The sequence below is a fragment of the Pelobates fuscus genome, chromosome 5 (genome assembly GCF_036172605.1).
Source record: "Pelobates fuscus isolate aPelFus1 chromosome 5, aPelFus1.pri, whole genome shotgun sequence".
Lineage (NCBI taxonomy): Eukaryota > Metazoa > Chordata > Amphibia > Anura > Pelobatidae > Pelobates > Pelobates fuscus.
In genome coordinates this window covers 5,214,469-5,234,995 of record NC_086321.1, presented here as the reverse complement: position 1 = coordinate 5,234,995, position 20,527 = coordinate 5,214,469, and the positions used below count along the sequence as shown (strand labels likewise).

The 20,527-nt window shown below is 46.3% G+C and overlaps 1 protein-coding gene across 1 annotated transcript in view; it reads left to right on the top strand.

Annotated features, from left to right (window-relative positions):
* The first annotated feature begins 1,401 nt into the window (after positions 1–1,401).
* Positions 1,402–20,527, top strand: part of LOC134610521 (killer cell lectin-like receptor subfamily G member 1) — a 50,354-nt gene continuing 31,228 nt past the window's right edge. The window contains exons 1-6 of the mRNA XM_063453488.1: positions 1,402–1,416; positions 1,642–1,767; positions 11,486–11,590; positions 13,081–13,203; positions 13,555–13,706; positions 14,191–14,300. Coding sequence (XP_063309558.1) covers positions 1,686–1,767; positions 11,486–11,590; positions 13,081–13,203; positions 13,555–13,706; positions 14,191–14,300 — 572 coding nt within the window. The 5' untranslated portion in view covers positions 1,402–1,416; positions 1,642–1,685. The remainder of the gene's footprint in view (positions 1,417–1,641; positions 1,768–11,485; positions 11,591–13,080; positions 13,204–13,554; positions 13,707–14,190; positions 14,301–20,527) is intronic.

The following is a 20,527-nucleotide window of genomic DNA, read 5'->3' as shown; positions in this document are numbered from 1 at the left end:
ATTTCACTTTGCTACTACTCAGGAACGTTCAGCTTATGAGTTGGTAATTTGCATTAGTCAGTCTTTATTGATGATCGCTTCCTTTTGTAGCCTACAGATATTGACATACAATTCACCGGTATTGCTTAATTGATATTCATTGGTGTGCATTATCGCGCAACGAATACATATGTTACATCTTACGTTTTACAAATGGTTTAAAGTTGAGCCTGCTTACTGCTTATCAACCATGAAAGATCATGTTGTATCAGACTTCCACACATCCTGTATCATATTAACTCCCACCCCAAAGGTTGTACATGTGTAAAATGTCTTGTCGTACGCTCCACGAGTTATACTATTTTTAATGTATACTATTAAAGGGAAATATGATCATTGACAGTATTATTGACTTTATCACTGTAATTACCACTGACATCAATGTTCCTTGATTCCTATCATCTGGTTGTAAAGTAAAAGAAAACTGTTTACTTTCATGTACTTTGCTGTACTTATTATGTTGTGCTCTACCTTATTTTATATTGTAATGATTACATCTCTCAGTGTACTACCAAATGTGAATGTTCTTCCTTTGCACACTTAATTCAATAAAAATATATATTGAAAAAAAAAAAAAAAGATGTCATCCACTTCACACCCTGATCTACTGACTTCTTCCTGGAATTCAATTAAAGGAATACTCCAAGCACCATAACCACTCCAATGTGATGGTCATGGTACCAGGGCTGCCCTAGTACTGACAAAATGTAAACAGCCAAACCATTTGCTAGCAGTTAGATCAATCACCTGGGGTCCTGCAGAAACCAGTCCCTGCTTGTCTCCTTCATGTGGCGTGTTTCTGTTAGTACTTCTAAGATAAGCTGTGATCAGTCTCAGCCAATGAGCTGAGTCCTGCACCTCCAAACCTTCCTCAGGCAGCATGCTTACAGCTGCTGTAGTGGAGACAGGGAGCAGTAACTGAAAGACCTCACGTAAGAAATCAAACCATTTTAAAATGGTTTGACAACTTACGGGGGGAGGCATTGGCACTAGAGTACTCATGGCTTGTAGTGTACCTTTAGAGAAGGTCTCAAGTGCTTCATCTCATATTTAGTTTAATGATAAATATCCTTCATCCTGTGCATACTGCCTGTATTATGAGCACTGCGAGTGACATGCAAGGGTGATGAAAGACCTGAAGAAGGTTAAACCACTCACACGTTTAATTACTGGCATTCTCTGACCCAGCAAAGAGGAAGTGTAACTAGTACTTTCTGTATTACTTGCGCCACAGATACAGTCAGCAGGAGAAGGTGCTAACAGACACAGCATCTTAGTGCAGCACAGGGCAGGCCTGGAGCGGTCGTCTGACGGACAAAGTGGGGAGCAAAGCTGGACAGGCAGAGAGAGCCTGGGATCTGAAGTGTGTAAACCTAGGTGGGTATCAAGAAATAATACTCGATAATGATCCTGGTAGAGAATTACAGATAGACAGACACAGACAGACAGACTAGTCAGTCTAGGCGATCTAACCACTTACAGTCTGTCTGTTTTCCTACAATGAATTACTCTATAGTCAGACCAATGAGTAATTCAGTAATTCTTCCCACAATGTGTCCAATTGTTGCTGCTCAGCTTTGTCTCTTCAATATCTGGTTTCAGGTTTTGCTCTATATTTCTCACAGTGTTTGTGGTAATTCGGTAAAATGGCTGAGGATGTTTCATCTAAAATCAATCTATCTGATCCAGGACCCACGGGGACCGCACACTCCAAAACCAACCATAAAGGTAAATTGAGAAGTCATGGTATTTAGCTAGAGAAAGTATTATAAGAGACAGTATGATAAGATCAAGGGAATGTAACTAGAGACAGCCTGCTAGAAGATGAGCTATATAACTAGAGACAGTGTGATTAAACATTGGGTATGCAACTAGAGACAATATGATAAGAGACAGGGGTATGTAACTAGAGACAATATGATAAGAGACAGGGGTATGTAACTAGAGACAATATGATAAGAGACAGGGGTATGTAACTAGAGACAGAATGATAAGAGAAAGGGTATGTAACTAGAGACAGTATGATAAGAGACAGGGTATGTAACTAGAGACCGTATGATAAGAGACAGAGTATGTAAATAGAGACAGTATGATTAGAGACCGTATATGTAAATAGAGACTGTATGATAAGAGACGGGGTATGTAACTAGAGACAATATGATAAGAGACCGGGTATGTAACTAGAGACAGTATGTTAAGAGACGGGGTATATAACTAGAGACAGTATGATAAGAGACGGGATATGTAACTAGAGACAGTATGATAAGAGACGTGGTATGTAACTAGAGATAGTATGATAAGAGAAAGTGTATGTAACTAGAGACAGCCTGGGTATGTAACTGAAGAAAGTATGATAAGAAATGGGATATATAACTAGAGACAGTATGTAAGATACGGGGTATGTAACTGGAGACAGTATGATAAGTAGACATGTGCAATTCATTTAGTTCCGAATGTACATTCGGTCGAATTTCATACAATGTGGACATTCGGATGCCTTTGAATGTCTGAAGTTCCGAAGTGCCGAGTTTCCAAAGTGCCGAAATTCGGTAATTGCGAATGCCGAAGAGCTTTGGAGTTTTGAAAAGTTGCAAAACAAGAAAGGGAGGAAAAATGATGTGATGACAGGAATCTTGAACAATAAGATAATTACATGTGTAAGTGGTTGTGGTGGGTTAGGGGTTAAGGAGCCCCTCAGATATGTAAGTGGTTGTGGTGGCAGTCTGGGCACTGGGAGCCCTATAGATGTGTCAGTGGTTGTGGTGGTAAGTGTTAGGGATTAGGGTTAGGAAGTCCTACAGATGTGTAAGTGGTTGTGGTGGCAAAGTGCTTCAGATTTCTGAAAAGTGGCAAAACAAGAGAGGGATACTTAAAAATGTCCGAATTGCCGAAGTTCCGATTTGCTGATGTTCTGAATTGCCGAAGTGCCGAACCGAACAGAATGTCATTGGTCCAAATTGCCGAAGCTGACACATTTTTTTGCTTACCTAAATTTCAGAACCTAACAGAATTTTTTGCCCATGCACATCCGTAATGATAAAAGACATTATATGTAACTAGATGTAAAGATTATGATAGACGGCCGTGTAGGTGACATTTTGGCATTTTAGAAGAGAACACCTCTTCTCCATGGCTCTGTCAAGCTGTGTAGCTGTAATATATGGATTTGTGGCTGCCATGACATGTCTTGGATAATTTTGAGAACTAGGTCATAAGTCCAGGGACAGACATTGTAAAATAAAGGATGAACTCCAGAGGTAACAATGGGGTCAGGGTCAGGAAGCAAGAGAAATGTTAGAGACAAGACAGGAATATAATTCAGGTCAGGAAAACAACAAAAAGGAAAATAAAGACATGAGAAAACATTGACAGTGGATAATGTGAGCTTTGCCAGCAAGACGCCAGAACAGGAGCCATCTCTGTACATAGCCAAATGACAAAGCACAATAATCCACATGTGATAGAAACATAGACCAATAGATGTGACTGCAGATAAGAACCATTCGGCCAATCTAGTCTGCTCAATTTTCTAAATATTTTCATTAGTCCCTGACCTATAAGTAGTTAGGATAGCCTTAGGATAGCCCACACATGCTTAAACTCTTTTACTGTGTTAACCTCTACCGCTTCAGCTGGAAGGCTATTCCATGCATCCACTACCCTCTCAGTAAAGTAATACTTCCTGATACTATTTTTATACCTTTGCCCCTCTAATTTAAGTATAGATAAGTATAAATACCATCATGGTGCTACACCACACCCCTCGTCATTGTAACTATGTAACTTCTGAACCCCTGGTCTGATTCATGCCATTTTGTGAAATGTTGTTCCCCTGAATGGCTTGATTGTGAATATATAATTTATGTGAATGTGATGTATATTTTAGAAGTTATGAATATGCTGTAAAAACTGTATTTTCCTGCCTGTGATAAATTACATTAACCCATTGTGTTCAGTAATTATATCACAGGGGGGGATTTTATGTGTTTGTGCTGGGTGTATTTTATGTTTTACTGTACGGGATTGGTTACATGTTGTCCCTCCCTGTGGGATGTCCCCCTGCATGGGGACTTGCATAAAAGTCTGTGAGTGTTAATTAAAACAGACCACTGCTTGACCCTCAACACGGAGCCTTGTCTCGTTCTTGGGGGGATTTACTGTATGCTGTTAGAGACTGATTGCCAGGAGTGTAAGCTGATTGTCTGCTTTTCCTGTTCGTCTGCTAGCAGCTATTCATGAGGTTTCGGTTCGGGAGTTTGGAGTGCTACCTTATTCCCTTGTATGCAATTCGGGAGTTTGGTGTTCTACAGTAGCTGCCTTTATATCTGGAAGGGGAATATCGCCTAAACGGATTTTAACCCCTTTTCTGCTGAAACGGTCTGTTACAGCTTTTCTGCCCAAAACCAGTAACACAGAGTCTTCCATCCTGGAGATAATTGGGAAGTAATCCAATTATCTCCAAGGACAGAGGCAAAACTCCATTGAACACATGGCAGCAAAAGACAATAAAATACATAAAAATATATAACTGTGCAGCCATTGCATAAACAGGTACATTCAACATATCCCCAGATAGCTCAGATCTGAGCGCACATTATTACTGAATGGTGCTCAGATCACACACATATAGTTCAATTGCCATGGAGCCAAAGTCTTTCACATAGTCTTTCATTATACGAATGGGCTCCATGGCATAGCTATCTGGGGTATCACCGCTCAAACAGGGCAAGCACCGAATGACCTGGCTTTCGTGTCTTTGCAGGGGAAAATCAAGCTTTTTAACATGGGGCCACAGTCCAGAGGCAACAGGCGGGCAACCAAACTTCTCCAATGCAATGTGGCGAGATTGGTCTTGTCACACTAATGTTATGGAAAGCAAATCAATGGCAGTAACTATGGAAAGGAACATTACAAGGAAAGAAATAGGAAAATGGGCAGAAAATGGTAAAATATGGTAAATTCATTACCATTACTCAATAGAATAGTACCATCCTGGGGCTAATGATAAAAGCTATGTTTAGCAGAGGGGGCAGCGGGGTTGTGGAGATATTATAATGAATAGAGGAAGAAATAACAGATTTAGAATGACCAGTCATATTCTCGTCTGGGCGTGCTATAAGTGTAATCCACCAACCACAGATACACGTGGAGGAGAATCCCCAGCTTTGTGCCCCGAGCTCAGAGATACCTTATGTTACGACACTCACCGCCTGGGGAATGAAGCCGCCGTTTAGTCAATAATCCCCTTTCTCCTGAAATGCAATTCCAGTATAACCGATCATAAAGCTCCCGAACGGAGCATACGAATGCGGTAACTCCCGATCAGCAATCCATCCGAAATCCTTCCACAGCTAGAAATAAACGAAAACGCTGTCCCAATAGTCAATCCCTCCACAAACGAGACAAAGCTCCGTCTTGAAGGTCAAGCAGTAGTGTGTTTAATGGGGGCTACCTGCCCAGTATTTATGCAGGTCTCCACCAGGTAGACACTCCCCTAGGGGACCTGGTGGAAGACTGTAAAATATATTAGACAGTAGCCAATCACAGTGGCTATAATACAATCCCTTCCCATTGTACCCATAATACATCTTTTCCTATCCTGGAGATAATTAGGGAGAAACCTAATTAACTCCGAGGATAGGAACCATCGCCATTTTAAAACCAAACACAAAAAATGCAATAAAATACATAAAATCAGAAGTACCGAATATATAGTGTTCGTGCAACGTATCCCCAGATAGCCTGGATCTGAGGGCATATTCCTACCGAATAGCGCTCAGGTCCGATGTACATAGTCCAATCGCCATGGAGTCAAAGTCTCTCATAAGTCCTTCGGTATACGAATGACTCCATGGGACGGCTATCTGGGTCAGGTCATACGGATGAAAGAAACTCCCGAACGGAACAGTGTTCGTATGCCTCCAAGGGAATAGAAGGGGAGACGGCCGTCTCTAGCGGTGTTCGGTAGATAAAGAGTCAGTTTTTAGATCCATGGGTTTTGCACCGAACACCGCTGATTCGCCTCGTGTCCAAAATGGCCGCCGCCTCGTGTTCAGCATACGAACGACGACCACCCGTACGGATGGAATGGAGAGGTGTTTGCGGTTAACCACAACATTCTAATTTGTGGTCAAGGTGTTAATGAGCCGCACACTCCTCTCCTGGGTGGCCGATGTTCGGTAGTTTCAATCGGTACTTTAGAAAACGTACGAACAAAAGTATACGGACAGGAAATCCACAAATCCAATGCAAACAGACGAACCAGCAATACAGGTCTATGCAGCAGGGTTCGTCACACGGCTCCCCCCTTGTGGAACACTCCGGCAGACCCGGCTTGGCCCTTTAGCGGGTCAACTTGGGGATGACCGGACTAGGAGGTAGCAAGAACGTCGGTTTGCCGTGATAATCCATCTGCATTCCCATTCTGCTTACCGGGTCGGTAGCTGATGGTGAAGTTATAAGGTTGTAATGCTAAACTCCACCGCAGCAGTCTACCATTGTCTCCTGAGACCCGGTTAAGCCAGACAAGGGGATTGTGGTCCGTGATAAGGGAAAATTCCTGTCCATACAAATAGGGACTCAATTTTTTCAATGCCCAGACCAGGGCCAAACATTCTTTCTCCACTGCCGCATAACTCACTTCCCGGGGTAACAGCTTTCGACTGAGATATGCGACAGGGTGTTCTCCTCCATCCTCCCCGACCTGGCTTAGCACAGCCCCCAGTCCATACATGGAGGCATCTGTATGGACGAGAAAACGTTTGTTAGGAACTGGGGCAGCCAGGACAGGGGCATTCACGAGAGCCTGCTTAAGTGCTTGAAACGCAGCTTCACAAGCTGGAGACCACAGGACCTGCTTAGGGAGGTTTTTCTTAGTCAGGTCTGTCAGGGGTTTAGCTATAGAGCTGTAGTCGGGGACAAAGCGTCTGTAATACCCTGCTGTCCCTAGGAAGGCCAATACCTGGGTCTTAGTGATAGGTGTGGGCCAGTTCGCTACTGCCTCTATCTTGGCTGGCTCTGGTCTCTGGCTCCCACACCCCACCCTGTGACCCAAGTATTGTACCTCAGCCATGCCTAGATGACACTTCTCTGGCTTCAATGTCAGGCCCGCGGCCCGAATTTTATCCAGTACTACCCCTACGTGCACCAGGTGTTCCTCCCAGGACCCACTGTAGATCGCAATATCATCCAGGTATGCACAAGCAAATTCCTGGAATCCATCAAGGAGCCTGTCCACCATACGTTGGAAGGTAGGTGGGGCATTCTTCATCCCAAATGGCATAACCTTAAATTGGTATAAGCCAAATGGGGTGACGAAGGCCGACTTGGGGATAGCGTCCTTGGCCAGGGGAATCTGCCAGTAGCCCTTACACAGGTCTATGGTGGTCAGATAGCGTCCCCTGGCAATGCGGTCTAACAATTTGTCTACCCGGGGCATCGGGTAGGCGTCAGTGGTGGTCCGCTCGTTGAGCCTCCTGTAGTCCACACAGAACCGGGTGGTCCCATCTTTCTTAGGCACCAGGACTACAGGGGAGGCCCAAGGGCTATCGGAGTGCTCGATGACCCCAAGCTGGGTCATCTCCTCTATCTCCTTCCGCATTCCTTCTCGGACTGCTTCAGGGATACGGTAAGGGGGCTGTCGTAAGGGGTTCTGTCCAGGGGTTTCTACCTTATGTACAGCTAGGGTAGTGTAGCCGGGTTCTTGGGAGAACGTCGCCTGCTTCTCCCACAGAAGCTGTTTCGCCTGTCCTTTCTCTGCGGGGCTTAACCTGTCCCCTAGCTATACGAGGTCAGTCAGATCCATCTGGGAACCTCTCGCTAATAAGTCGGGTAAGGGTAAGCTTTCGGTATCGTCTGCAGCGGGGGCACATACTGCAGCTACATCCTCAGGTCGTTCCTGATACTCCTTTAGCATGTTCACATGAAAGGATCGCTGGATCCTGTCATCTGAACAGCTGGCTATAAGATAGGTAGTATCACACACCTGAGCTAACACTTTATACGGGCCCTGCCAAGATGCCTGCATCTTGTTCGCCTTCACAGGTTTGAGCACTAGCACCTTCTGCCCAACCTGGAAGACTCGCTGCCGGGCACCCCGATCGTACCATTCCCTCTGTCTCCCCTGGGCCACCTGGAGGTTCTCTCTTACCATCAGAGACAGTTTCTCCATGCGGTCCCGGAGTTCCAGAACATATGGCACTATGGGGGTCCCTTCCTGCTCAGTCTCCCCCTCCCAGTGGCCTCTAATGAGATCTAGGGGTCCGCGGACCCTTCTCCCATAAAGCAGCTCAAAGGGGGAGAACCCAGTAGATTCCTGGGGCACCTCTCTGTAGGCAAACAACAGATGAGGCAGGAATCGCTCCCAGTCTCGGCAAGTGTCAGAAAAGGTCCTCAGCATCTGTTTGAGGGTGCCATTAAATCGCTCGCAGAGACCGTTAGTCTGTGGATGGTATGGGGAACTAAGTATCGGTTTAATGCCGCATACCCTCCACAGCTGCTAGGTGAGCACAGCGGTAAATTGGGTTCCCTGGTCAGAGAGGATCTCTTTAGGGAACCCGACCCTGGTAAAAATCCTAACCAGGGCATCAGCAACTGTCTCTGCCTTTATGTTAGACAGCGCTACTGCCTCTGGATATCGAGTGGCATAGTCCACCACGGTGAGAATGTATTTCTTACCAGATGGACTAGCCCTGGCCAGTGGACCCACAATATCAACGGCTATGCGGGCAAAGGGCTCCCCAATAATAGGCATTGACATAAGCCTACCTTTTGAGTGGTCCCCCCGCTTCCCTACCCGTTGACAAGTGTCACACGTGCTACAATATATCCGCACAGCCTGGTTAATCCCTGGCCAAAAAAAATTCCGCATAATCCTATGGCCTGTGCGGCGGGACCCTAGATGTCCAGCTAGTGGAACATCATGCCCTATCCGCAGAATCTCCCGCCGGTATTTCGCGGGCACTACCAGCTGTCGATTCGGCGGAGGGGCAACACTTTTCTGGGACGGCTTAGGGTTCCGATATAACCTGTCCCCCACCCACTCATACCGCTCCCCCTCTGCTCCTTCTTCTCCAGTGTCTGCTCTGCTCCTATACCTCTGGAGAGATGGATCTGTCTGTGTTTCCCTCCCGAACTCCTCTGGGGAATCCCAACTAGCTAACGTCTCAGCAGCAGGTGGGCCGGTTCCAGCAGCACGGGTCTGAGCACGGGTAGTCACTGGATTGGCTTCGGCAGGTCCCATAGCAGCATAGGCAGAAATCAGAGGGGCCAAATCATTTCCCAGCAAAACATCGGCAGGCAAGTCCTTCATAACCCCCACATTCACATGTCCAGCTCCCACTCCCCAGTCCAAATGGACCCGGGCAACAGGCAGGCGGAACACGGCGCCTCCTGCCACCCTTACTGCTACAGTATTCCCGGTCTGTTGGTGTTCCGAAACCAGATTCTTTTGGAGCAGGGTCATAGTAGCTCCGGTGTCTCTTAGACCAGTGACCACTTTCCCATTCAACTTAACGGTCTGCCTGTGGTGTTGGCGGTTGTCCTGCTGAGCTGCTTGTACTGGGTCTGCTTCGTGAAGGAAACCCCAAAACTCCTCCTGCTCAAGGCAGTGAGCAGAAGGCTGAGGTGGCTGCTGGGCTCCGCCGGCTGTTTTTTTCCAGGACTGTGCTTGGTTGGCACTGTTTAAGGGGCATTCTGTTCTTTTATGTCCCATCTGCTTGCATCCATAGCACTGGATCTGGTTGGAGTAACCCCGGTTGTTGAATCGGGCTGACTGCCCATGGTTGGTTGCTGGCGGCATAGTGGGGGTACGTTGTGCTGGGGGGTGGTATACATGGGTGGTTGGAGGTGCTGCCGGTTTGTACTCCACTCGGGCAAGGACCTTGGCTGCTGTCTGATCGAGCTTACGTGCATCAGTGTATTCGTCAGCCAGACGAGCAGCTTCATGGAAGGTAGCGGGTTTACGGTCCCTGACCCACTCACGAACTCCTGCAGGTAACTTGTCAAAGCAGTGTGTTAAGTCCAGCAGGCACATTAGCTATCTCCATTCCATGTGCCGTATCCATCTCTACCAATATAGCAATAATCTCTCTTTTCTTGAGATTGCTCGCTGATCGTCCTCTGCGCTCCAAAATGTCTTTAAGGGTAGCACGCCTTAACTCCTCATATTGCATTTCCAATCCGGGGTGTGTAGCTGGCCTTCAGGGCGGTGGGATTCATCCCGTCGCTTGCCACCAATTGTTACGACACTCACCGCCTGGGGAATGAAGCCGCCGTTTAGTCAATAATCCCCTTTCTCCAGAAATGCAATTCCAGTATAACCGATCATAAAGCTCCCGAACGGAGCATACGAATGCGGTAACTCCCGATCAGCAATCCATCCGAAATCCTTCCACAGCTAGAAATAAACGAAAACGCTGTCCCAATAGTCAATCCCTCCACAAACGAGACAAAGCTCCGTCTTGAAGGTCAAGCAGTAGTGTGTTTAATGGGGGCTACCTGCCCAGTATTTATGCAGGTCTCCACCAGGTAGACACTCCCCTAGGGGACCTGGTGGAAGACTGTAAAATATATTAGACAGTAGCCAATCACAGTGGCTATAACACAAGCCCTTCCCATTTTACCCATAATACATCTTTTCCTATCCTGGAGATAATTAGGGAGAAACCTAATTAACTCCGAGGATAGGAACCATCACCATTTTAAAACCAAGCACAAAAAATGCAATAAAATACATAAAATCAGAAGTACCGAATATATAGTGTTCGTGCAACGTATCCCCAGATAGCCTGGATCTGAGGGCATATTCCTACCGAATAGCGCTCAGGTCCGATGTACATAGTCCAATCGCCATGGAGTCAAAGTCTCTCATAAGTCCTTCGGTATACGAATGACTCCATGGGACGGCTATCTGGGTCAGTTCATACGGATGAAAGAAACTCCCGAACGGAACAGTGTTCGTATGCCTCCAAGGGAATAGAAGGGGAGACGGCCGTCTCTAGCGGTGTTCGGTAGATAAAGAGTCCGTTTTTAGATCCATGGGTTTTGCACCGAACACCGCTGATTCGCCTCGTGTCCAAAATGGCCGCCGCCTCGTGTTCGGCATACGAACGACGACCACCCGTACGGATGGAATGGAGAGGTGATTGCGGTTAACCACAACGTTCTAATTTGTGGTCAAGGTGTTAATGAGCCGCACACTCCTCTCCTGGGTGGCCGATGTTCGGTAGTTTCAATCGGTACTTTAGAAAACGTACGAACAAAAGCATACGGACAGGAAATCCACGAATCCAATGCAAACAGACGAACCAGCAATACAGGTCTATGCAGCAGGGTTCGTCACACCTTATAGCAGTAATTCATTATTAAACAATTAAACAGAACCACTACCTCTAATGACATAGCTGGACATTTATTGCCAGATTTCTAAGTGTTATTTCTCTTTCAGCGGATTCACCTTGTGAAAGATTGATGGTAGTTATCACAGCTCTAATGATGGCTTGTTCCTTCTTACTGATTGTCACAATAAGGCTGGGAGGCCACATCATGTACAGTAAGTACACATCATGTACAGTAAGTACAGTAAGTACACATCATGTACAGTAAGTACAGTAAGTACAGTAAGTACACATCACTCACACAGTATGTACAGTAAGTACACAGCGCTCACACAGTATGTACAGTAAGTACACAGCGCTCACACAGTATGTACAGTAAGTACATTAAGTACACAGCGCTTCCACAGTAATTACAGTAAGTACACATCACTCACGCAGTATGTACAGTAAGTACACATCACTCACACAGTATGTACAGTAAGTACACATCATTCACACAGTATGTACAGTAAGTACATTAAGTACACAGCGCTTCCACAGTAATTACAGTAAGTACACATCACTCACGCAGTATGTACAGTATGTACACATTACTCACACATTAAGTACAGAGCGCTCACACAGCATGTACAGTAAGTACATAGCGTTCACGCAGTAAGTACAGTAAGTACACATCACTCACACAGGATGTACAGTAAGTACACAGCGTTCACGTAGTAAGTACAGTAAGTACACAACGCTCACACAGTAAGTACAGTAAGTACACATCACTCATACAGTATGTACAGTAAGTACACATCACTCACACAGTATGTACAGTAAGTACATAGCGTTCACGCAGTAAGTACAGTAAGTACACATCACTCACACAGGATGTACAGTAAGTACACATCACTCATACAGTATGTACAGTAAGTACACATCACTCACACAGTATGTACAGTAAGTACATTAAGTACACAGCGCTTCCACAGTAATTACAGTAAGTACACATCACTCACGCAGTATGTACAGTAAGTGCAGTAAGTACACAGCGCTCACACAGTAAGTACAGTAAGTACACAACGCTCACACAGTAAGTACAGTAAGTACACAGCGCTCACACAGTAAGTACAGTAAGCACACATCACTCACACAGTATGTACAGTAAGTACATTAAGTACACAGCGCTTCCACAGTAATTACAGTAAGTACACATCACTCACGCAGTATGTACAGTAAGTGCAGTAAGTACACAGCGCTCACACAGTATGTACAGTAAGTACAGTAAGTACACATTACTCACACATTAAGTACAGAGCGTTCACGCAGTAAGTACAGTAAGTACACATCACTCACACAGGATGTACAGTAAGTACACAGCGTTCACATAGTAAGTACAGTAAGTACACATCACTCATACAGTATGTACAGTAAGTACACAGCGTTCACGCAGTAAGTACAGTAAGTACACATCACTCATACAGTATGTACAGTAAGTACACAGCGTTCACGCAGTAAGTACAGTAAGTACACAGCGCTCACACAGTAAGTACACAGTGCTCACACAGTAAGTACAGTCAATACGTAACACTCATTGACTGCCTCTCCTTACAAAGCTCTAGATGGAATGGTAACGTTTATGCTAAATGATAACTTTAATAAACTCATTTTTTTGGCCATTTTATTATATCTAAATCATTTCTAATAAACTGTATGTTTCCAGGAGCCAATGATGCAGATTGGAGCGTTACGTCTAAAGAGCGGACAGTCTGTGCAGAATTACAGCGTAACATTACATGGCTGGAGGAGAGACTGCGATGTCTGGAAACAACCATAACTGCAGCAGGTTTGTACATTAGATATTCGATGGATGATTGGAATATCACAATTTCATGTTATCCCTTTATCACAATACAGACGGGGGGTTTAGATATCCGCACATAAAATACATGGATTTATCGAAGGAATAAACCATTTCACTTTGATTTACTTTAAAGAAAACAGTGTGAGGGTTAATTTAGTGACACAGCTACAGCGCATTGTTTCAGCTCCCATAAGTTTAGTGGTGGAACTTTATTAAAAACAGCGTGTGTGGTGCACTGCCTGGGGGACAGAAATAAGGCATTGTCCATGTCCGATGGGGTTTAAAGATCTCCCTTATTATCTCTGTGTGTCTTACTGCTGTGTTTGTCTACAGAGCAGAATAAATGCCCCTCAGGATGGACTTTCATTTCCGATAAATGCTATTTCTTCTCTGATGATAAAAAACCAAGAGATGAAAGTGGTGATTTCTGTGCAACACATGGAGCAAAACTAGCGACTGTCAAAGGAAATGATCCAGAGTTACAGGTAGAGAGATCACATTTTAAGTATTATTTCAGTAAATACGTTGTTCTGTTATTAGTGAGTGTAACATCATAATGTGGCTCCCATACTGATTATTGATTACTGATTATTGATTGGTTACTAACATGACCAAGTCCCTATCAGTCCCCATGGAAAGAAACACGTGCTAGTTCCTGCAACAAAGTCCACAGTTCACATAAAGGTCACAATTCCTGCTTCTAAAGCACAAGAAATCCAAAAGATCAAACCTTCTTACCGGGCCGGCAGTGGCCAAAGATTAATATTCCATCCAGATAGCATCAGTGATTCAAATTCTGCTCCTATATATCTAAAAATATCGCTAACACTTTCCAGTAGTCTGCAGAGACTTACAAATTGTGTTGCATTGAATTTAATGCTTTTAATGTTAATCATTTTTTTAATCTCTCTCTAAATGTTTTGCACAATAATTAACACCTTTTTTTTTGTTTAATAAATATTGTTTTAGTTCCAGATAAAGCGCTCAGATTCCGTGTTTTGGGTTGGACTAATGCGGCGAAAGGAGGTGCAGAATCAGTGTTCCATCACAATGTGGACCTGGTCTGACGGAACCATACAGTACGCTGAATTTTAATTTATCCAGGGAAATGTCTGGACCGTAGGCATTCACAGCCCATTTCATTAGGGTGTGCACCGGGAAATCCTTCTCCTAGTTATGTAATGTGAATATTTTCTTAAATGTTGTGTGGGTATGTAGTGTGAGTGTGTGCCTTGTGTAGGTGTACGGTGGTTGTAAAGGTTGTAGCTTGTGTGAGGTGTGTGTGTTGTGGCTTTCTGTGTGTGATGTAGAGGGCTGGATGTATGCAATGTGAGTATAGCTGTGAGTGATGTGTGTGGGTAGCTGTGAGTGGTATGTGTAGCTGTGTGAGTCGCTGTGTGAGTCGCTGTGAGTGATGTGTGTGGGTAGCTGTGAGAGGTATGTGTAGCGGAGCTGCAATAGTAGAATCCACGATCTCCGCTGGTACAGTAGGTAATCCACAGTCAAGTGCTGAAAAGTAAGGCAATATCCCAAATCCCCCAGTAACCAGACGAAACACAGTTCTGGGAGTCAACTGAGGTCTTTATTCACAGCTTCCAGTATTTATGCAAGTCCCCATGCAAGGGGTTTCCTTACTGACATAGCAGGGGAAATACAGTAGGGGGCTACATGGGGGACTTAACATTTGGAGCATTTCTCCCATCAGGCACTGCTGCATGAGAGGGACACAACCACTGAAATACACCGTTAAGTGGATTATCCCTCCATGCAGCAGAACCGGCAATTCACATGAAAATCTATAACTTCAATAATATTCACTTTATTTGCACGAACGGACGTTTCGGAGATAGCTGGGGTCTGAGTGCACATTTCGTGAGAGTATCGCTCAGATCCCAGCTAAAACAACCGAACGCAGCACAAAATCCACTTTATTACTAAAGTCGTCTGAAAGTACCGAACACCGATGGGGAACCACAATAGGGGAAGACTGGAGCTCCTGAACGGCCTGGAAGTACAGCAGTGTTCGTGCCGTCGAGTAGCCGTTTTCAGTTCCAGGCACTCAACGACAAAACACCGCTGGGGAGACAAAGGATCCAAGATGGCTGACCGCTGTGTGGTCGGTAGTCGAACGACGGCCACCCAGGAAAGCACTTAACTACCGATTGCAACAATGTTGCAATCTGTTAATTGGTGCCACACGACCCTCAGTGTGTGGGTTTGGGTTCAGTACTTAATTTGTTTCACGAACAGCCGGTAAAGTTGCTGTTCGTGAAACAACCATGTAAATGCTAGCGGCTTTCGGCTGCCAGCATACGAATGCTATAGGAATACAGGTAATCATACGGTTCAATACAGAAAGCAAATTACATTTAAACACAATATGGCAGCAGTGTGTAGGACAACCTTAAGAGACACAGTTCTATAGTCTGAAGTGGCTAGGTTTTGCCACAGTATGTGTAGCTGTGTGAGTCGCTGTAAGTAATGTGTGTGGGTAGCTGTGAGTTGTATGTGTAGCTGTGTGAGTCGCTGAGACAGATGTGTGTGGGTAGCTGTGAGAGGTATGTGTAGCTGTGTGAGTTCCTGTGAGTGATGTGTGGGAAATAGTGGAATTTCCATTTAGTACAAGATGGGAATGGAGATTCATGTATGTACGTAGCGGGGAATGTGGTGCGACTAAAAGAAAGAGACTACCCACTTATCCCCCCAATAACGACAGACAATGCATATTAGATGAAACAGGCCACAGCATTTATTAAAACTTACAACTGTAGGACACATCCGAACTTTATTCTTTTCCTTTAATTCAAATATAAATAAACACATAAATATATATACATACCATAATTACCGTATATACTCGAGTATAAGCCGACCCGAATATAAGCCGAGGCCCCTAATTTTACCCCAAAAAACTGGGAAAACGTATTGACTCGAGTAAGACTAGGGTGGGAAATGCAGCAGCTACTGGTAAATTTCTAAATAAAATTAGATCCTAAAAAATTATATTAATTGAATATTTATTTACAGTGTGTGTATAATGAATGCAGTGTGTGTGTATGAGTGCAGTGTGTGTGTATGAGTGCAGTGTGTGCGCGTATATATTAATTGAATATTTATTTCCAGTGTGTGTATATAATGAGTGCAGTGTGTATGAGTGCAGTGCGTGTATGTATGAATGCAGTGTGTGTGTATATGAATGAAGTGTGAGTGTGTGTGATGCAGTGTGTGTTTGTGTATGTGTTGGTGGGGGTGGGCGTTTTGATATATTATTCATTTTTTTATTAATTATTATTTTATTTTTTATTTTGTAATATTATTATATTTGTTTATTATTATTATTTATTATTTATACTGAATTATAATTTTTTTTTTTTATTATATATTTTTTTCGTCCCCCCTCCCTGCTTGATACATAGCAGGGAGGGGGGCTCCTTCCCTGGTGGTCCAGTGTCATTGGCAGTTCAGTGGGGGGGAGAGGGGGGCTGGCAGAGCTGTACTTACCTTTCCTGCAGCTCCTGTCAGCTCCCTTCTCCTCCTCCGCGCGGTCTGTGCAGCTCCCTCTGTCAGCTCCCACTGTAAGTCTCGCGAGAGCCGCGGCTCTCGCGAGACTTACACTGGGAGCTGACCGAGGTGCTGAACGGACGGCGCGGAGGAGGAGAGAGCTGACAGGAGCTGCAGGAAAGGTAAGTACAGCTCTGCCAGCCCCCCTCTCCCCCAGTCTGTATTATGGCAATGCAAATTGCCATAATACAGACTCTGACTCGAGTATAAGCCGAGTTGGGGTTTTTCAGCACAAAAAATGTGCTGAAAAACTCGGCTTATACTCGAGTATATACGGTAACATATAAATTAACACTTATTGCCCTACAGCCTTCAACTTAAATAACCGTCCTTGCCAACGAACTTAACCAGGTACCTATGCACCAAAAACTTTACCCACTGGTGTCTCGCCTCCCCCCTCATCCAAACCAAATTCCCATCATCTTAAATGCTCTAACCACCAGTCGGCTCTTAGCTCGGTGGGCACGTCCAATTCGGTAACTTGAAAGTTTACCTTACAGAGCAGGGGAGGTTGAGACCCACCTTGTCCATCTCCTGACATTCCATCTGCTCCCCAAACCTGTTGGCAAGGACACGCTCCCCGCTAGCTGTGACGAAACAAAAACATAAATTAGGGTGGGTGGGAGGGAAGTTGTTTGCTGGCCAGAATCCAAACAGGCACTGAGGTAAGATGATCCCTGCCCCACTATAAACACATAACCACTCCGCTAAACACATACAGCCAATCACTAGCACCATCCCCACACTCATACATGTGCCCTTGTACGTTTAGCTGTGCTGACTCCCCAGGGCCTTGTATGTACGTAGCGGGGAATGTGGTGCGACTAAAAGAAAGAGACTACCCACTTACCCCCCCAATAACGACAGACAATGCATATTGAGACCCACCTTGTCCATCTCCTGACATTCCATCTGCTCCGTAAACCTGTTGGCAAGGACACGCTCCCCGCCACAAACCCTGCTGTTTTAAGCCTAAAATCAGCATGGAGCCCCACCAAAACCAACCAAGGCCTGTTCCACCGCCTCCTGGATTGCAAGATTAAAGAGGTCGAGCCCGACCTCCGTGAGGTGCACGCCATCACTCCTGAACAAATTAGCTGCCTCCCGGTCAAACGCCCTATGGCGCACCGGAATCCCGTTTACCCCCAACACGAACTTGGAGACCCTCCGGTTCAATTTAACCCGACAACGGTCCATCGCCCGTTGATTATGGGCCCGCTGCCAGAAGTTTCGTGAAATGACCTCCGACCAGACCTGGTGAACGTCCGGGAACAAAACCAATACCCGCACTAAATCCCTCTTAATTGCGTTCCCCAACCCCCAAATAGACATAGTCCCGAGATCATTACCCCCAAGGTGAATCACAAGAATACTAGGTGGACCCAAAAGCCGGGCAAGCTGAACTAGCTCAGGGATGAGCCGGACCCACTTCATACCTCTATTCCCAAACCAGCGAACCTCTGCTTCAGAAGGCGTGAAACCAAGCAGCTCACCTCCCGGACGGACAGCCGCCCGCCGTCTGGCTCAGAAGACATACGAGTGTCCGATCACCCAGACCCTGGGGGGACTCCCACCTAAGGAGAAAACATCAATTTAGGAGGCGGGAAGGACGAACATATGAGACAAAACGCCCAGATGCCCACCTCCCAATTCTCTGAACCGCTTGAGCCAACATTCCCAGCCTAGAAGCTTCAGTGGCAGCACCAATCCTAAATTAATGCCCCCCAAACTCCCTACTGTCAACCCCCAATACCTCAAATCCAGAACGAAAAACTCGAATAAATTGAAAATGGGACAGAAAACTCCCATCCTCATGAACCAAATGGGGGCCTGAGGAAACCGGGCGCAGCTCACAGAATTCCTGAAAGGAAGAAACCGGGCAAATATCTGAACCAGGGACAGCACCCAACTGCACCCATTTACCCCTTCCAAGGACATCCATTTTTGACCACCGTATCTGAAACGAAATCCTCCCCGGCTCGCACCGAACGTCGGCAAACAACACCCCCCCACAGCTGCGCTTACTAGGGCTCACCAGTTCCCCAATGCACATGGCCCCAAAGAATGCCAGCGAATAAGCCAACTTAAACAGCCGGGCCTCAAACACAGAGTAACAGATCTGTGGGAGTACCCCACAGAGTCTTGACAAAAGCACCGCAGAAACCGGCCTCCGTGCATCAACCGACGCAGCTCGGCGTCACAGTCACTTAAGTACCTGACACACAACAAACGCTTTAGTTGAATCTTCGCACCCGCGCAGCTTAAATAGAAAGCTAAGACCGGAGAAACGCACGGAGATTGCAGAGGGAGACTTACCCCAGTGGTCCAAGAGCTGCAGTAGCCGGTTGGGGAACAAAAACCACCCAACCTCCATTGCGCCCATTCACCCCGCACCTTACTGTAGCGATTCCAGGTGGCCTTGGAAACCAATCCACGGACCCATTCCATCACTCTGCCTGACCAAGCGACCAGATGTCCGCCGGGCAAGGCGTCCCCTCCGGTTCCGCCTGCAGAGCGACAGCCCGAAACTCTGACCACTGTGAACAAGAGAGAGCATCCGCCATCACATTGTGAACTCCCGGTATATGCTCTGCCCTACAATACACATCGAGACACAAACATCGGAGAACCAACCGCCTAAGCAAGCGAACCACCGGAGGGGAGGAGGCTGTCAGACGATTAATGGCCTGAACAACCCCCAAATTGTCACAGTGAAACACTACCCTTTGATCCTGCAAACGTGACCCCCCAGACCTCCACCGCCACCAAAATGGAGAAAAGCTCCAGAAAGGCCAGATTCTTCGTGAGCCCAGAGACATGCCAACTGTCCGGCCACACGGCCGCACACCAACTAGAGCCCAGAATTGCCCCAAACCCCTCCGAGCCAGCCGCGTCTGTAAATAGGTGGAGGTCGGCGTTAGAAACCTCCGGCTTTTGCCAGTAGGACCAGCCATTGTACTTTGCCAAGAAGGAGTCCCAAACCGCCAAATCGTCCTGCAGCGGCCGAGTAAGCCGAAGGAAATGGCAAGGCCTTGGAGACCCCGGCCGTTGCCGCAGCCAGACGCCGGTTAAAGACCCACCCCATGGGCATGAACCGACAGGCAAAATTCAGCTTCCCCAGGAGCGACTGCAGGCAGCGCAGCTGGATCTTGCGCCGCCCCATGGCTACGGCCACCTCGCACCGCAAGCCTTGAATCTTATCCAAAGGCAAGCGACATTCCACCCGCCAGAGAGTCAATCTCAATGCCCAGAAAACTGAGACAAGTAACTGGGCCCACCGTCTTGTCGTGAGCCAACAGGACCCCAAACCGATGGAACACCTCACTCAGAACCCGCAGCAGCATAGCACAGGCTGGCGAATAGGCGGGACCCACACAAAGTAAATCATCGAGGTAGTGTAGCAAGGAGTCTATCCCAGCCTCCTTCCTCACCACCCAGTCCAAGAATGTGCTGAAGCATTCAAAGTAAAAGCAGCATATGGAACAACCCATAGGGAGGCACATATCCACGTAATACCGGTCTTCAAAAACGCAGCCCAGAAGATGGTGACAGCAGACGGAAGGCCGATTCCACATCAGCCTTGGCCAACAAGGACCCAGGGCCCGCGGCCCTGACCATGGCGACTGCCGCATCAAAGGACGCATAAGACACTCGGCAGAGTTCCGAAGAGATGTCATCATTCACGAACCCCCCCTTGGGGTACGATAAATCGTGAATCAGATGGTATTTCCCTTGCTCCTTTTTG